Genomic DNA, 17,895 nt, shown 5'->3' with positions numbered 1-17,895 from the left:
TGAAAATGTATCATTTGCAGCAAAATTTCCTCATGCTGTCTTTGGCCTGCAGCCTCAATCAGCTGGTTTTGTGCAGTACGGTGAGTCCTCGACCTGTGCCTCCCACCGGCAGTGGCTCTAATAGAGAGGCCACTGCTTGTTTGACCTCTTATGGAGGTGGGAGTTGCCAATTGTCCTCCTTAGGAGGTGGGTTGATGATTGTCCTCTCTAAGCCTCTGGTCTTCTAATTTTATCTCTGCTTTGTGTGCCTACAACAGAGAAGGCGATGTCATGGTGACCCCCATTCAGCTCCTCTGTCTCTGCAAAAAACTCAAATACATATGTCAACATGTTTCTCATCTCTCAGGATCACCCAGCCAGTCTGCCTGCCTGTCTGTCAATCTGTTGCCACGTCTAACTATCACCTGTCTGTTCACACACTATGGGACGTTCCCTCCAGCCAAAACCAGGACCTCACTTCCTCATAGCCTTAGACTTGTCCTCATTCCTGACTGCAGACCCCCAGCTAAGCCAGCCCAACTAGACAATAAACTCTCCTTTACTGATTCTGGTCTACTGGTCTGTGTTTGCTTTTGGTTCATTGGTTAATTTATTACTTCATTTATTTAGAGAACAGCCCTTTTCAATTTTGTTATAGAGATTTGAATGGTTATAAACCACAAAGGCACACACAATGTGGGACAGTTTTCTTTGTTGTTGCCTGTTCTTGTGATGAATGTAGAAATAGTTCATGCTAAACCCTGCCATCATTGTATGAACTGACATTTTAGTAGAGTATTAAATAATAAATACATAATAATAAAGTAAAGTATTAAACATCTTTATGAGTTTATAGGTACTGTAATAAATAAATATAAAAGTAAGTCAAAGATGTGCTACTAATTTTAATTTTAATTTTAATTCTAATTTTAGCAACTAGCAATTTTCACACTTGCCCTCCAACATCTGTACACAAAACTCAGCATTATGAAACATGTACTGAATTGGATCAAAAATGCAAATGTATTGTATTCATAAATCCGCTGCAAGCAACAGGGACAGTACAATTTGATTGCTGTGGCCTCCCCACATTTATTACCTGCTTGTTCTACAGACCAAACTCATCCATCATCATATGAGACAAGCTAACAAGATGTTATCAATCACTGAACTGTTCTGGACTTTAAATGTGTGTCTCAGTGGAAAGATTCGGATTTGCCATTTACAGTTAAACCTGTAATTTGTATCAGCTGACACCTTTGATGTCACCTTTTATATGAACATGTTATTATGTGGGCCACATTTGAAACACTGTTATTATCATCATCATCATCATCATCATCATCATCATCATCATCTAGGATGCTCATTATATGATACTTGATGAAGACGTGAATTATGATGGATAAGCTATGAAATTAAAATTACGATTCTCTCTTTGCTTAGTGTGTTTCTCCATCTCTGTGGGATATTTTTGGAAGGAAAAGCTACATTGGCACGATAAAGACTGATCTATCCCCTTAATATTTTGAGTTCAACAATTGGTGTCATCCTGGTGTTTTTCAAAATGTCAGTCCTGCATTTGGCTTATTAGAGGTGCTTTGCGACAACAGAACAGCATGTCACTTGCTCAGACTTGCCAGTAGGAGCAAAGAACAGCCTGAGGAACCGATCATGACGACTGCACAGCACAAGGATCAGGTGTCACAAAAGGTGACTCACAGAGAGGCTGCTTAAGGAGAAGAAACTCCCTGTGACTTGGTTCAGCTGTTACTCAATCTACACACACCCAGATTTAAGACACCACTAAACAATGGTGCAGATATCTTGTTCTTCATGGCTGTTTCTTGAAGCACTGTGGAACTTTTTTTTATGTTTTAATAAAGGAGCATATCGTTGTTACATATCATGCAGTGTGTGATAGAATATCATGATCTCATTAACACAGTTTCTTCTGAGTCCTTGTAAATAAATGAGTCATTTTGAAGATAGCGCTCCAACGCAGACTAATGTCATCGGATCACAGGAAATATCTACTTTTGCTAATTAATTTTTCCTCATTAAAATACTTTACCTTAATTAATATTACCACCATACAATTGTGATTTAATTTCCTGACACCCTGAAGAAATAACCTTTCATATATTGCTGACATTTATTAAGTTGTTTGATTCAGTTACAGACAAGAAGGAAAAAGAAAACCAGACACAAAGAAACAAATTCAAGCAATAGTTTGTCAACAGATCTGACAGTTTAGAGACTGTCAATGTGAGTGTTTTAAAAATGGTTTTCTGGGAAATACACTTCTTGGCTGTTTTTTGCAGAAAGTAAGATGAGAAGACTAAAACCATCTATTCTCTGTAACAGCCTATCCTCATCAGGGGTGCATGGGGCTGAAGCATATCTTTGACTCTGACTTTGGGCAAGAGGCAGGGTACACCCTGGACAAGTCACCAGTTCATCACAGGGCACATAGAGACAAACAACCATTTACACTCACAGTTAACCCAATTAATACCAATTAACCTTTTAAGTACATGCTTTGGACTGTGGGAGGAAGCCGGATTACACGTTGAGAACATGCAAACTCCCCACAGAAAGGTCCCAGCTGAGTACTTCCCTTTTACCCCTTAAGCATGATTGTAACAGGTCATTTAGAGCCTGTGTGTAGTTTCTAAAGAAACCTGAACTGACCTTAAAATGCTCTGGGGCTAATTGTGTAGACTGAATGAAGATAGATGACATCCAAACTCGAATGTTTCTCCACCACTAAAAGTTTTAAATATTTGTATAGTTACGCTGGCACCTTGCTGTAAGTGTTGGTGTCTAATTAACACGTTTGAAGTAGAAACATTTAATTTTGAGAGCTGAACTGAGAAACACACACACACACACACACACACACACACACACACACACAAGCACTATGAATGAAAAAGTTACCTTACTAATCACATGTCCTGGCCTTAATCTTATATTTTCATGATTGCAAATGTAAAAAATGTGTTTTTCAACCTGAACTCAACTCTGCCTTGAGCAAACACAAAGAATCCCATAAAAACTCCATTAATGAATGTGGCACTGCAGAGTCACGCTTTCAGTGACTTAAGAAATGTAGCAAGGTAAACATTTGTAATGTTTTGTGTATTTCCTGAAAAGGACTGAAAGCCACTGACAAGATGGGGAGTGTTTTAGAGAAAGGTTTCTTGGGGGGGCGACAGCCTTAACAATAGGATGTGACTACGCACACACAGTGTTTTTGATGTATGTCTGCAGAGTATGAGGAATGAAAATGTAGGACAAAACTGAAATGAAACACAAATAATCTACAGTACAGAGCCGCAATGCCGTGTATCATTGCATTAATCGGACACATAGTGACACGATACCCACACACTTTTGTACAATAAATGTAAAACATATCTTGAGGATTCAATTAATAATATAAAATATTTTTCTGAAACAACCATTGAAAAAGGTCATACTGATAATGTACCCCTGAAGAGAATGCCTATTCACTTTTCTGTTTGGTATGCCAGTTTCTCAAGATACTTGAGATGTTCAGTGACCAATATAAATTCATAAATGTATGTATTTCATTCATTTACCTCCTCCTGTGAGCAATACTTTAAAGGAAATTGAATATATCTTAATCATACCTTTTACATGGAAAATTAGAAGTGTGTTTGCTCCCTACAGATGTGCAGACTGATATTTCAGCCACAATATGAAGTAGGATGATGCAAGTATGCTATTTGAATGTGTGTGTGCAATCTCTCTGCGATGTGTCTGCATGTAAAACACTTTGGTCTTATAAACCATGTTTGTCCCGATACAGGAAATACAAAGGAACTAAACACAGAAGTAAAACCATGCATTCTTGTAGTATATACAAATCAAACAGAATTTCTCACAACACTTAATATATCAAAGCCTCTTTGTGTCTGTCATTATCTTGATTTCTGCCAGTGCGAACTTTGCCCCTGAAGAGAGGAGGGGAGTGGCTAAGCGTCTCAAACAGGTTTATGGCTGCCTGTGAGCAAGTTTCGAGCCAGACCGTTTTGCATGTCAAAACTGGAATCCACACCCTCCATCTGCACTGTGTTTATCATGTTGAGACACCACCTTGTCTTTGTTTCTTCCAGCTGGCAGACAGTAGCTCCACATTCTGACATGAGCTGAACATACATACATCTAAGAGGGATATTCTGGGAGCAGTCAAGAGGATTCTCACAAAGTTCACAATCTAAATGTAAGTTACTGCTGTTGAGCATAGAATAATGTTGTGACTAGCTTGCTGTGCTTTTGAAGCTTTTCAAACGCATTCAACAAGAAGCAGTGGAATATCAAACACCTCAGTTATTTAATGAATTCTCTGAACAGTGGGGAATTTGTGATAAAATGTGTAAATAGATATTTTAGTTGTGCAGTGTAGGTTATGGTTAAATATGCTACAATAACAGCTGCACAGTGTTTCTTTTACAGTTTGAGATATCTATTTAAATAAGGCACGGCAGATCTCAAAGGAGCTTTGAATATCCTATCTTAGTTAAAAATGTAAATATATGACTTCATAAGCCTAACAGCAGAGTTCATAAAAGAGCCTGTAAATGTTACCTGAAAACTAAGAAAGGACAGCTGTACTCTGGGTTATTCATTTGTAATGAGAGCTCCATTTTTATCTACCGGCAGCGAGCCTCACCTGAAAGTGAAACGCTCACACTGACCTTCTCACAACAGGTTCTCAGTTGTAATTCAAAATCAGAGTAAACTTTCTGCTCTCTCTTCAGATGTATTAAATATGACAGGTAACCGGCATGTATTTCATGTGAAAATACTTGGATTAAGGTGTTTTAATTAATCTCTCTTAATGTCGTTCACTGGTTTTATTTTACCCTGCCTTAACTTTGAAGGACACTACAGGTGTAATAATACCCTTTACCCTTTGGCAATGCACTGACAGTCATCTTTTAAGTCTTGACTGTGAACAGGTTCATCATGGAATAATGATGTCAATAATGAGTCAGTTTCATGATGTGGCTTGTTGGAACAAATTTCATCATTTTGACCATAGAAATGACAGGTACATTTACACAATGTAAGACTCAAAGTCTTGAAAAAGAAAGAAAGTCAAACTGATTTTAGTTTTTGAACCCAACATATTGGAAAAAAACAAGGCCTCTTTACTTATGTGTGCACAAACAAACGCTGGAACCTAAAGGTACATAAAATCCTGTTCAGCAACTAAAAAAAAAAAGTAAACAGCAAATCTACTACCTGCTAATTAACAAGAAGTTCATTTGAATTAAGCGGTTTATTTGGATTTCATGTCATTTATGAGCTAAATCGCAATACATTGAGAGTAATTGTCAATACAGATTCACAGACATCTAAAATATAAGACAGTCTGAATTTCTACTTAGGTGTTAATCACCACTCAGTTCCTGCTTTGTTTCTCAGGAATCCTCAGGTGTACAGTGTCACAAAGTCTAACACAAGTTTTGTACATACAATTAGAACAAGACCTTTCATTGTTTCATCCAAATACCAATATGACCTTTCCATGTTTGTAGTTTAATGATAGCATCTGGTCCAATATGACCTTTTCATGTGCTACATTTCACTTGTCCTCATTAGGCTTAAGAGAAGCGAGTCTTGCAGCATTTCCCACCCTGTTGCAATGTTTGTTTTCTGCTTGTATTACATGATGTCATTGATTTCTATTATCTATGACAGGTCCAACTGAAACAGTCTGAAGTGATGGATTCTCCAGAGTTTTCTCGGTTGTCATCTTTGAGGGGAGAGTTTAAAGAAGATTACATCCAACCCGATTACAGAGAGTCTTACCGTCTGGCTATTGATTGCCTGGTGAACACGGGCAGAGAAAGTTACCAAGAGCTCCTAAAAGGAGAACGTGTCGGAAGTTTCCTCTCAGAGGAAGAGATTCTCTTTATCACTGAAAATGTAGAACAACTCCCACCTCAAAACGATGCAGAGGAAATCGATGGTCCACCAGATAACCAATCATCCTCAGGGACGTACTGGCCCATTCACTCGGATGTGGACACGCCAGATTTGGACTTAGGGTGGCCGGAGGTCATGCATGACCTACTGCAGACTAATATAGATCTGCTCTTTCATCCAGCAAGACAAAACAACCCCACCATCAAAGAAGTGGTCCGGAAGCATATTCGGGAAGCAAGACAGGTAATCAAAACTACCTGCATTGAGACTTTCTCACAGCAAATTGACTCACAAGTTCTGTTTCTCTGCTGTGTTTGATTTATTCCCTTGTCATAAGAACCTTTTCCACTTACAGCAGTTCCATAGACCTTTTTTGCTCTCAATTTCCAGTGGTAAAGAATAGTTTTGCTGGGGCTGCTGGTCAAAATCAGGTTTTGCAACTTCCCAACAGTTTGAGAGCCATAGCACCTGATTGTAGAGATATATCTTTCACACAACAACTTGGTTACCTCTCAAATTGTGTCAAGATGAATCACAAACTAGTTTTGCATCTTAAACTTGTGGTTAGATAATTAGTCTTGGTACAATCTTTTTTCTGCTTGACTGGCTCCTAATTAAACCAACTTACTTTTTACAGTTCTCGAAGAGTTAACAACACCTTTTTTTCTCTCCCTTGTAATTACAAGTGTAACACTTAAGTCAATTTAATTAAAATCAAATACAAAGAAAAATGTCATGGGACACCAGCTGCGATGTGTCATGTGTCAAAACAGTACTTTTTGATGGATGTTGCGTATGATGAAGTGTTTCTTTTCACAGAAACCTCTACTGCAGGAAATTAAGGCAATGAATTTGACTAAATAACGTGCAATATAGTTGGACGTAAGTTCATTTGAGAATAATGAATTGCTATTATAAAAATTATAATTATAACCCCTCATATGCTTAGTCTGTCTCCAGTTTAAACTCAGTTTATTTTTATTGGCATCACTCTGAGACTTTTATCCGTCTGTTTCAATCTGTCAGACTCATATTTACTGTTCATGTTCACAAATGATGAGTGAGATCTTAAATAGGTCATTCAGGCTTCACAAATTTAAACTGTTGCACTATACCCACTCTGGGCTTTGGCACATTGAACTGATTATGATTTATTCATATCGTTCTTGCAGGTTGTTGCCATTGTGATGGATAAGTTCACTGATGTAGATATATTCAAAGAAGCTGTCGATGTCTCTGCACGTGGAGTCCCGGTCTATGTGCTTTTGGATGAGTTCCATTTGAAAAGTTTCCTCACAATGGCTGAAAGTCAAGATGTAAAAATTCAACAACTCAGAGTAAGTATATCATTTAAAGCATCTTTTTAATGAGGCACCTTGCGTCATGAGGAGATAACATTTGCATACTGCGAATTTAGACAGTGACTTAAACAATACAAAAATAATTTGATGTCTCAGAGATGCACTTTGTTGCTGAGTGAGTTTTTGATGCCACTCTCAAGTTTGGATGTTAAATATGTAGCTGCAGCCAGGAGACAGGAGGAAATGTCGAATAAAGCTCTCTCCAAAAATCTACCAACAACTGTTAAACCACAACTTTTTCATTTTTACACTTTGTTTACTTTGTGGATTAAGCAGACAAGCTATAATGAGCTAAGCTAACAAGATGTGTCTTCAAATTGGCTAGGTGGTTTCTCTGGTTTTGTAAGGACTGCGTCAAAATTATTGATCTGGTACATGTTAAAGATACATACCCTTTTAGTTGCCATAACTGTAAGAGCATGACACATGCCTTCAACAACACCTCAGGTACTCATCAACCACAACATATCTAAAATGGTCAGAATGGTCTGCATAGTACAGTTTCAGGTGTTGATTTGTTGACTGAAATTATCCCTTCTTCTGCTTCAAAATGTAACAGTAATGCATCTTTTCTGACATATCTGTTTCGCTGCTCTGACCACAGAACATGAGGGTGCGCACTGTGAGAGGTCAGGGTTACCTCTGCCGATCAGGAGCTAAATTTCATGGGGCAATGGAGCAGAAGTTTCTTTTAGTGGACTGCCACACAGCGATTTATGGCTCATACAGGTAAATAAAACTGCAGTAAAAGAATAGCTGGTGGTTCAGACCACTGAGGTGTAAACTAAATGCATTCATAAAGGAAAGTGCTATATTTACTGTCACTCTCTATATAAAATTGCCTTTATTATTTCGGGACAAGGCTTTGTTTATGAATGTAAAAAACAGGTTAGTAGAAAATGTGGTGACATGACATTTACAAGAATGAAAATTATGTCGGAACAAATGTAAACACAAAACAGCTCTTTAAAAAAATAATCTTTTATTATTTTATATAATGATTTTCCTTTGTATCTGTAGTTCTTTGCCCAAACTGGAGTGTTAATCACACGTGAGTCTGTTTTCTTCACATTCAATGAATAAACATTCATATTTGTTTGTTTGCAGCTTCACTTGGTCGTTTGAGAAGATTAATCTGAGCATGGTTCAGGTCATCACAGGACATCTGGTAAAATCCTACGATGAGGAGTTTCGAACACTCTACGCCCGGTCAAGTGTGCCAGCAGAGCTGTGCCCCCCCGAGGGTTTTTTACAGCGCAATGGGCCACATGGACGACAGATTTTTCCAAAATCTCATTCTGCCCAAAGAATTGAGCGACAGGACCAGTTGAGACATACACTGGACACAGTCTATAGGAAGACCTGTGAGAGGAAACTAGGTGCAAGAGACTTTGAAGAGAGGCTCTTTGAACAAGGACCTAACGAGCTTAGGCCTTTGATGGAGAATGGGATCGTTGTTCCAGATCAGATGCCCCAATTACAGTCTACAGAGATGATGAACTTCATGAAAAGGCACAGTTATGCTGGGGAGAAACGCAATGGATGTATGCCACAGAACATCAGGACCAGAGCGAGCAACTGGAACATTGACAGAGAAACAGGAACTGTAACAAACAACTACACCATGGACAATTATTTACAAGTGCCACCAATGCATGGAGGTCAAAACATACATCAGTCTTACAATGGTAACGACATTTTGTCCATGCAGCAGTACATGCCAACACTGGAGAATACATCCAAGTCATTCATGCGCACAATGAGGATTGACTCTTACCTCAAAAATCCTGACGTCCCATTCGGAGACTCTTGTGACTATTTAGACCAATTTGATCAGGACAAAGCTAACTCCTTCATGCAGGGAAGACTGAGGTCTTCCCTTGCTTTCAGGTCGACCATACCAGAGCAAATGGAGCCAAATACTCCTTTACACTATTCATCAATGCAGTGGAATCCGACAGGAGGAGCTGAAAACAGAATGTGTAATGAAGAGTTCATGTACAAGAGGAAGAGTTTGCAGATTTTGGAGGACAGTCGGAATAACACAGGCTATGGTCCCGGTATGAACTCTTATCAGCCTGTATACAGTGGCTTAAGCAGACCTAAAGATGGACTTATGATCACAAACCCTGACATCCTGACAGACAGTTGGCACAAAAGGCATAGTGTAGCAGATCCAAGATCAAACAATGAGTATGCACAAAAATCCTCAAGTCACATGAATGGAGCTTTTGCAAGGATGCAAGTAAACAGAAGCACGACAGGAATCAATGCACAGAATGGAAGGTATGTGTCAAATCTGAACGAAGATCAAAGGTCTCTCTCTCATTTTGACATGAAGAGTATTACAACCACAAAGAGCCCCAGTACTCCCAATTGGCAGGAGCCACCATCCAGGACTGTGTCTACAGCAGCCTTGGATGCAAATAGCAAGGATTTGACAGCTAAATCCAACAGCAAGGGCTCTCTGCAAATTCTAAAGAGTACCAAGAAAATAAAATCCTTATTGAACATACCAGAGAAAAAAGAGGATTCAGTTGGAAACCTGGATACATTGAGTCTAAGGTCTGGCACCAGTACAGACACCCTAACAGCTCAGGATCAGGAAGGGAAATCAGATGGACAAGGCAAACCTTACCAAAGAACAACCACTCCTGTTAGGTCTCTCTCAGAGCAGCAGAGGAACCGGTTAGATACAGACCATTTAAAACCATCAAAACCTCGATTCACTGTTGAGGAGCAACGAAATCCACCACAGACGTCCCTCACAAAAGCTACCACACAGCAGAAATCCACTGCTCTTGACAAAAGTGCAAGATCTGGCCTAGACACAAGAAGCTGGAGCAAAGATCGTGGTGCCGAGAACCGCCTTTACAGCAGATTGGAGTCTTTCTGTTCACTTGAAAGGAAACACACTACACGTTCTTCAAACAGCTTTGGAACCACCCACTCTCAGGGCAAAACAAAAGGCCTTCCTAAAGGCGAGGCAGCTATTGAAAACAACCTCACTCGAGCTGCACGAGGGCATCATGAAAATAAGCTGGAGAAATTCTTCCATAGAGTGGGAAATCTCATACAAAAGAACAAGTAGTCTAAGACACAGATCACTTTTTATGAATGCACATTTGACAGGGTTTGCTAATATTATTTTTCTGTGTTTACTTTGGAAAATGTTTTCAGCAAACATTGTTTACATTTTGACATCTGCTTATTTTATTGTATAAAGATGCACTGATGAGTACCATTAAAGGGGAACATATTCTATATGTATATATGCAGCAGACCGCCATGTAACAGAATCTTAATGCCACTTTTAAGCTGTCTTTGTTTTTCTTCACAGCTGACGCCAACCTGAAGTGAAACATTCAAATGCTGCCAGATGTTACAGATGCATTAAGTAGTAGTTGTGTCAAAATGTCACAGGTGTATACAATTTATTGCTGCAAGCGTAGGTGTGTGCACATGCCAAAGTGCTGTTGTCATTATAAAGAAGCCAAGAAGCCAAGGTGATGGTATTACAAACAAATTTGAATGTAATATAACCAGCACTCCACATGATGGAACACATCAAGTATATGTCATCACATTTGTGTCAAGTATAAGTCAGAAAGAGGTGTCATGAATTCTATGGGGGTTGCAATAATTTTTTTTTTCAAAGATAATTTTTGGCCTTTTCAAGCTTTTATTTTTGATAGAGACAGCTGAAGAGTGACAGGAATGTGGGGAGAGAGAGATGGGGAACCCTGGGCCGCTGCTGAGCCTTCGTACATGGGGCGGCTGCTCTACCAACTGAGCTTTTTTTCATTGATTCTGAAGTGAAACTACATATATTTTATTAAATATTTCACCCTGTCAAGGATTTAGCTGTCAAACAGTGTGGCTTAAGGCAAAATTCAGCGTGCACTGAATTCGACCACTCAGGTATAATTTAAACAGGGTTTCCTTCCTTTACCTCCTTTGCTTGTGGGTAAACAAAGAGAAACATGGTTTCTTGTGTAAAACATGTGTATGCAAACTGGTTTAATGTACTGCAGGTATAACAACCGAGCATTCAGATATGCTTATTTTAAAATAAAAGTTTTGAACTTTTAGTGTACTTTTTTCTGGTGATGCTGATAAAATGGTAATGAAACAGATGGATGGTGATGATGAATGTTTTTTTTTTCTGTCTGCCATCTAGTGATGAACCACTGATGTTTTGTCAAATAATACTTTGACAAGTAACTAAAAGAGTAGTTGTGACCGTCTCCTGCTTTCAGGTAGTAACTGCACAAGGAAAATAAGGATGGTAATTTAAAAAAATACACACTCAAGTATAGATGTAATAATAAGCTCCTTCCTTTATGTAACTGAGCTGAGATGAAAAAACATGGCTAAAAACTGAAAGTGAAGAAGTTTTCAAGCGAAGGTTCTCAATCATTCATTTTTCTTCGAGAAGAGTTAAATCCCCATCCTCAGAAATCTTCAACTAAGTCCAGTTGCCCCAGATTCAACCCTTCTCAAAGAAAGTATTTGTCACATCATGTGATAAAGAAGGTGAAATACTGTGATAACTAGTTTCACAGTTTTTAGATATTACATTAAATGAATCTGGAAATATTTTCACGTTAAGACATAACATAACACATAAGAACATAAGCATCCATGCCACCTGTAAGGCTGTATGCAGTGCACATGAACCATGTACTTAAATATCTTTGAAAATTACAGTGATTAAAGTGTTATTAGTTGCCTTGTAATTAGTCACTCAACAGCTGTGTGGTTGAAAACATCTGTTCAACATACATTACATCCGAAATCCACCTTCATCACATAAGTAATGAGGGGAAAGGTACAAATGTTGATTTGTTACTAATTGAGTATGAAGATCGATCAATAATAAAAATAACAAAAATACCCAGCATACCTTGTTACACTGTGTACTGTATACATCATTTGTATAAAGAAGGGAGTCAAATGAAGCCATGTATAATTCATTTTCCTCCTGTGTCACACATAGCCCAGGCAATACTAGAATTAATATCCTGCAGTACTTCCTCTGCAGTTTGCCTGTGCTGTCTCTCTCAATTTTGTTATACAAGATTTTTATAGGATATTAAAGGAAAAAACGGAAAAAAATGTGAAAAACTGTTAATACACCTCATATTCTTTAACTCTTAATTACTTCTCAAGATAAATGCCCAGGCTCTTGTGATTAAACTCCAGCTGTGATGTACCTTTTAACAGAAAGGCTACATTTATTAGAAAAATGAACACAGGAACACACCGCCTATCATAGCGCACTAAAAATATCTGAATATATTTGTATATACACATATATAAGCTTTTAGTAGATTGTATGAGCAGTATATTGTACGATGAGACCTAAACCATAAACAGCATCGCTATTTCATTCGCTGGCAAGACACTATTCAAGATGAAACCTTTGCAATATAACAGATTTATTCTAAAGCACAGACAGGGTTTTGTTGAATTATGTATCAACATCAGCTTGCCACAAAAAATAAACCGGTTCCCTCACAGAGACAGTGCTGATTGAGTGACAGAATTACTTCAGGCAAATAGTGATAAATAAGACAATATTATACACAGGAGATTGCTGTGCTGCTGTAGCTGAAGCACTGTTACCATATATTAAAATTATATATATAAAATATATCCTATAATATTTATCCTTTCCTGTCCCATCCTCTTCTCTTCATCTCAGAGCAAGAAGAGATACATTAAAAACGTATTTACCTACAATAGCCTGAATATTGTCTGATGCTATACAGCTACAAGGCATCCTCCTTCACCTTTTTGGATACTCCTAAAGCACATCTTCTACTTCCTGATGCCGAGTTTAAAAATGCTGTTGCCGTTTCAGCGAGCCTCATTGAAATGCAGCTCAGTTCCAGCAGTTGAATTCACCACCAGGGTAAATAGATGCAACCTGATTGCATTGCTGTTGTCTCCATGTAAGAAAAAGTAAGGAGGGAGTTGTTTCCCGACTGCTATAAGTTTTGGAAAATTTCGCAGAAGTGGCTGTAGGGGAAATAGATTATTTCAAAATGTCATGTAATATGTATATATAACATATTTTAATGCTTTTTAATGAGGGCAAAATGCTTTAATCTCTCAAGTATTCACGCTGAGATGTTAGTTTCTGACCAATAAATATTCAGCTATTGACCTTCTAAAGGTTTTTTTTTTCATTTCTAACATTAATATTTTGCACACATTTACTCAGTCTGATGTGTTCTTGACTGACATTCTGAGTTTTCCACAAAGCCATCTTTTGCCTTTCTTCCCACCGATTCAATCTCTGTGGCATTTTGCATAGAGCAGATTTGGTATTTGTCTTACACTGCAGTTACAGCCCCGCAGAGTTAATGGGAATTAACAAAATGTTTCACAGCAGCACATTAAAGAAGCTGATATCATAGCCGTGACATATTCATTTTCTTCAAATGGCCAAACTGACGTACCAAAAATGTTTAAAGGACAACATTGGGATGCGCTCCTTAGTGCCACCTCCTGGATAAAGGTTGATCAGCTGTTCCTCACCATATATACTGTATGCACACACACATACAGACACACGCACACACACCCACACACACACAGATACTGTAATGTAACAAGTAATGTAGGCAACAGGCATATTTTAAACACTGTTAATACAGCCTATGTATGTTATGTATGTATGATAATGCTGTAAAGCCACACAGACATCGTCAACTGAGCCTTCACAGTGAGCATGAACCAACACCTAGTGGGTAATTGTGTATAATTACTGTTTACAGCTGTTAATAGTATCATTATGTAATAAAGAATCCAGTGTGTGCTGTATATATCTACTTGGTTGTTTGTTTATTATTTCAACTCATGTGAAGTGTCTCTGAGTATCATGAAGAGCACTCGATGAATAAAATGTATATCTGAGTTTCAACTAGTACAGAGGAGCTACTCCATCATCAGACTATGTGAGATACCGTTATTAAGGATAAAGGTTTATCGAGGATGTGAATATGAAACACTTTCCAAGACTCACTTTACAAGAAAAAGTGCTGCAGGTACACGTTTAAGTTTAGTCAGAGATCGTTGATATGCATACAGTTTGTGTCAGAGCCTGCAGCGTGATCAAGTGTCTGAGACCGCTCTGCAAGGAGCCATGAAGCGCATAATGCTGAAAAATCAATGATGAATAATTAAAACTTACCAGACAGCTGGGTTCCTATCACTATAAAATACTAAAAGACAATAAAGGGAATATAACATTTACACCTAATCTTTATAATCTTATCTGTGTGTGTGGAAGGAATGGCCTCCTCCCTCAACGGTGGCAAGATAACAAAACACGTTTAAACATGTTCTAAGGAAAAAAGGAAAGATTTGGAAATCCGATCCAACGCAACCTGAAAATGATTGGAGAGAAAAAGAAAGCAAAAAATGCTAAACTGTAACGCTGATGTGACTTCACAATTTTCACAGCATGATACTGCTTGCAGCATGATTTCATCTCCAGGCTTCTGGGTACAGCTTTTTCACTTATCAGCCAGAAGAGTCATTTACTGTCATTCCTTTCAGATATGTGATATTTCAAATGCAAAGTCACTGCTTATCGAGTGGGAATTAATTGTCCAAGAATAATTGTCCAAGCAATTTCTGTGACTGAATAATTGATATGGATATTATTCACTCTAGACATAAATATGAAGAAATAATAGTTAAAATCAAAAGGTAAACATTATAAAATCACTGATTATATGCTTCAGTTTCCATTCAAGGGAAAGCTTTATTACTTTATTGTTTATAATGAGTGTTTAGCAAACTGGAGTTTCATGTCTCAGCTTAATGTGAGTTTATTTAGGATTTAGAGCCTGAAGGAATCATTCTAGAAATACATTCCTGCTTATTTGTAACTATATTTTAATTATATATTAAATTTTCTGAAGTTAGAAGAGTTCCAAAGGCATGGATGTGTTATTCTCTCATTCTGGTCATGATACTTTAGCAGGGCATATTGATCATTAGCAAAGACTCAGGAAAAGTCAAAGTAGTATGGATTCATGTTGTTATATGTTTCATGACTGTGTGAGGAGCTTCAGTCATAGGTAGTCATTATATGGTGTACAAATCCCAGAATACACAGCGGGGAATGATTTAGTTGGACCTTCAGGAAGGTTAAACAAAATAAAACTGGAAAATGGGAACAGGTTTGTGATAAGAGGTGACATATTTCTATAAGCTGTGAGTTTTTGTTTATGTTCACATTTACCATTTTTAAAATAGTGTTATTTTTACAATTGGAATCAAGGACGTTTTACCTGGAGAGCTAACCACTGGCAGTTTTTCTCTGTGTGCAAACAAAGCAGGGCTATAGTTTAGACAGTGCACTTTACAGTTTGATATAAATGTACAGTAAATGAATGATGGGCAGCTACAAGGACTTAAGCTTTCACATCACATCAGACATGAAGGATGACAGAAGTTTGAGAAAACAACACAGTCTTGTCAGGTGTTCGAATGAAGATGAAAACTAAGGTGAAGAAATCAATATTGAAAAAATTGGATCTGGTCTCCTCATGCTGAAATCATCATCATACATTTTGTGTGCTACACAAAAAACAGAATTAGGATCATTCACAGCTTATCTTCATATATTTTGTTGCTGAACATGCTGCAATCGTTTTGCCTCCTGCGAGCGGTTGGCAAATACTAGCCTCACAAAGATTAAAATGCAATGAATGCAAATACGACTACAATTAATAATAATATTCATTATGATTTGATTTGACGATATTTCTATATTTATTTATTTTTTTTACATTTTGTACTTCTATTCCTACACTGCTCTTTGCTGCTGCAGGGAGCAATCCCGGCCTCATATCGCCGTTTGAAGGTCGTCTCTCCACCTGCATCCAACTGCCTGGCGCATCTGACCGCTGTCAATCGTTGTGGCAACGTGTGCGTTGTCAGATTACTCTTTTTTTTTTTCTCTCTCTCCTGCCTCGGGCTGACTTGGTGCTGTATGCGCCCCTCATGGCAGTCATTTGCAGGTTGTGTTGTGCATTTGATTGGACTAGATTCGATTGTACTATTCATTCAAATTTACTTATTACAGCAGCAGACTGTAATATACACTACAGAATTAAAGTAGAAAGGGCAAAACACAACTAACAGATAGAAGTGTCTTATAACCTACACAATAAAACAAAAGAACAAACAACCGGCAAACAACAGACAACTATATGTATTTGTATAATCCATAACTTCATATGAAGCATACAGACATTTAAAGGACCAGTGCATAACATTTAAGTGGCATTCAGTGGTTTAGTTGCTGGTTGCAACCCCCTTGCTTCATTCTCTTCTTCCTAGCATGAAGGTGAAACTACTGTGGCTCCATCTGGAGCCAGTGTTTGGTTTGTCCATTCTGGGCTACTGTAGAAGCATGGCAGATTCAACATGACAGACTCCATAAAGGACGACCCACAGCATTTTTATTTTTAGAGGATTAGACACTAATGGGGAGTTGCACATTGTATTCCATTGATGCCAGAATGCTCTAAATCTTAAACACTGGATCTTTAACTCTCAGCAAGAAAGGGAATAAGAGCATTTCTCTGAATGTTGAGAAATTCCTTTAACACTAGGCATACAAATAATTAGCAAGCAGAAGAATTTGAAATATTCAGCTGAAAGTGATGAAATAATGTTAAAACATCCAACTTCTAGTAATATACAAAGAAACTTACAGACTTGGCAAATCCTGCAGAAAAAATAAGACAAAAAAAAAGATCATGCTTAGCAACCATTATGTCTTGCATGAAGAATATTTGCTGAACACTCTCTGAGAATGAGAATTTTCCACTCTTTTTTACATGAATGGTTATTCTAATGGAGAAATGAGGCACATAACGCTAACAATATAAAATAACAAGAAACATGTAAAAAAAAAAAACACGTGGTGTTTCCTAAAAAATGAAATTAGGTGAGTTTCAGGAGAATCAAGTCTTGAGGGACAATTTGTTGTAAAAACACATCTGTGCATCATATCCCTGACTTTTATATTCTATTTTTACAGTCTGCATATTACAGACTTCTAATTTCTGAACACTTAATTACAAAATAATCAGACTGAGAATTACAAAAAACACCAAAACATTGCAACAATACCCACTTCTACTGTATCTAATTAATAATTGTCACAATATATTCTTATTAATATATATATTTCAAAAGAACAAGGGAACTTGGTTGGCAGCTCACCTGACTGAATTGTGGGGTTATGTCAAACAAAAAGGTTGTAAACCAACGCTATAATATGACAGTGTGTGCACCGGTGCATCAAAATATGACACCCAGATGAACAAAAACTTTTTCCTTGTGTGAACTGATCCATTTTCACCTCAGCTCTCAGCTCTCAGACACTTGGACAATTCTCTCTTGTTTGTCTCACTCATAGGTCCCACTGCAGATCTTTACCACTTTTATCATCTCAGGCCTATTTTCTCACTGAAGCCATGTTATCATCAATAATATCATATTTTTCCCACACACACAGCACAGACAGATCACAATTTTGTTTTGTTCTATCAAACAGCAA

At 37.8% G+C, this 17,895-nt stretch overlaps 1 protein-coding gene across 1 annotated transcript; it reads left to right on the top strand.

Annotated features, from left to right (window-relative positions):
- The first annotated feature begins 4,071 nt into the window (after positions 1–4,071).
- Positions 4,072–11,034, top strand: fam83b (family with sequence similarity 83 member B). Its single transcript, XM_010756361.3, has 5 exons — positions 4,072–4,231; positions 5,716–6,186; positions 7,116–7,280; positions 7,909–8,033; positions 8,412–11,034. Exons 2-5 carry the CDS (start codon positions 5,740–5,742, stop codon positions 10,393–10,395), a joined length of 2,721 nt encoding a protein of 906 aa, XP_010754663.3. The 5' UTR covers positions 4,072–4,231; positions 5,716–5,739; the 3' UTR covers positions 10,396–11,034.
- Positions 11,035–17,895: the final 6,861 nt, after the last annotated feature.

The sequence above is a fragment of the Larimichthys crocea genome, chromosome III, assembly GCF_000972845.2.
Source record: "Larimichthys crocea isolate SSNF chromosome III, L_crocea_2.0, whole genome shotgun sequence".
NCBI classification, from domain to species: domain Eukaryota; kingdom Metazoa; phylum Chordata; class Actinopteri; family Sciaenidae; genus Larimichthys; species Larimichthys crocea.
Note: the sequence above shows the minus strand (reverse complement) of the source record. Positions and strands in the feature narration are given on the sequence as shown.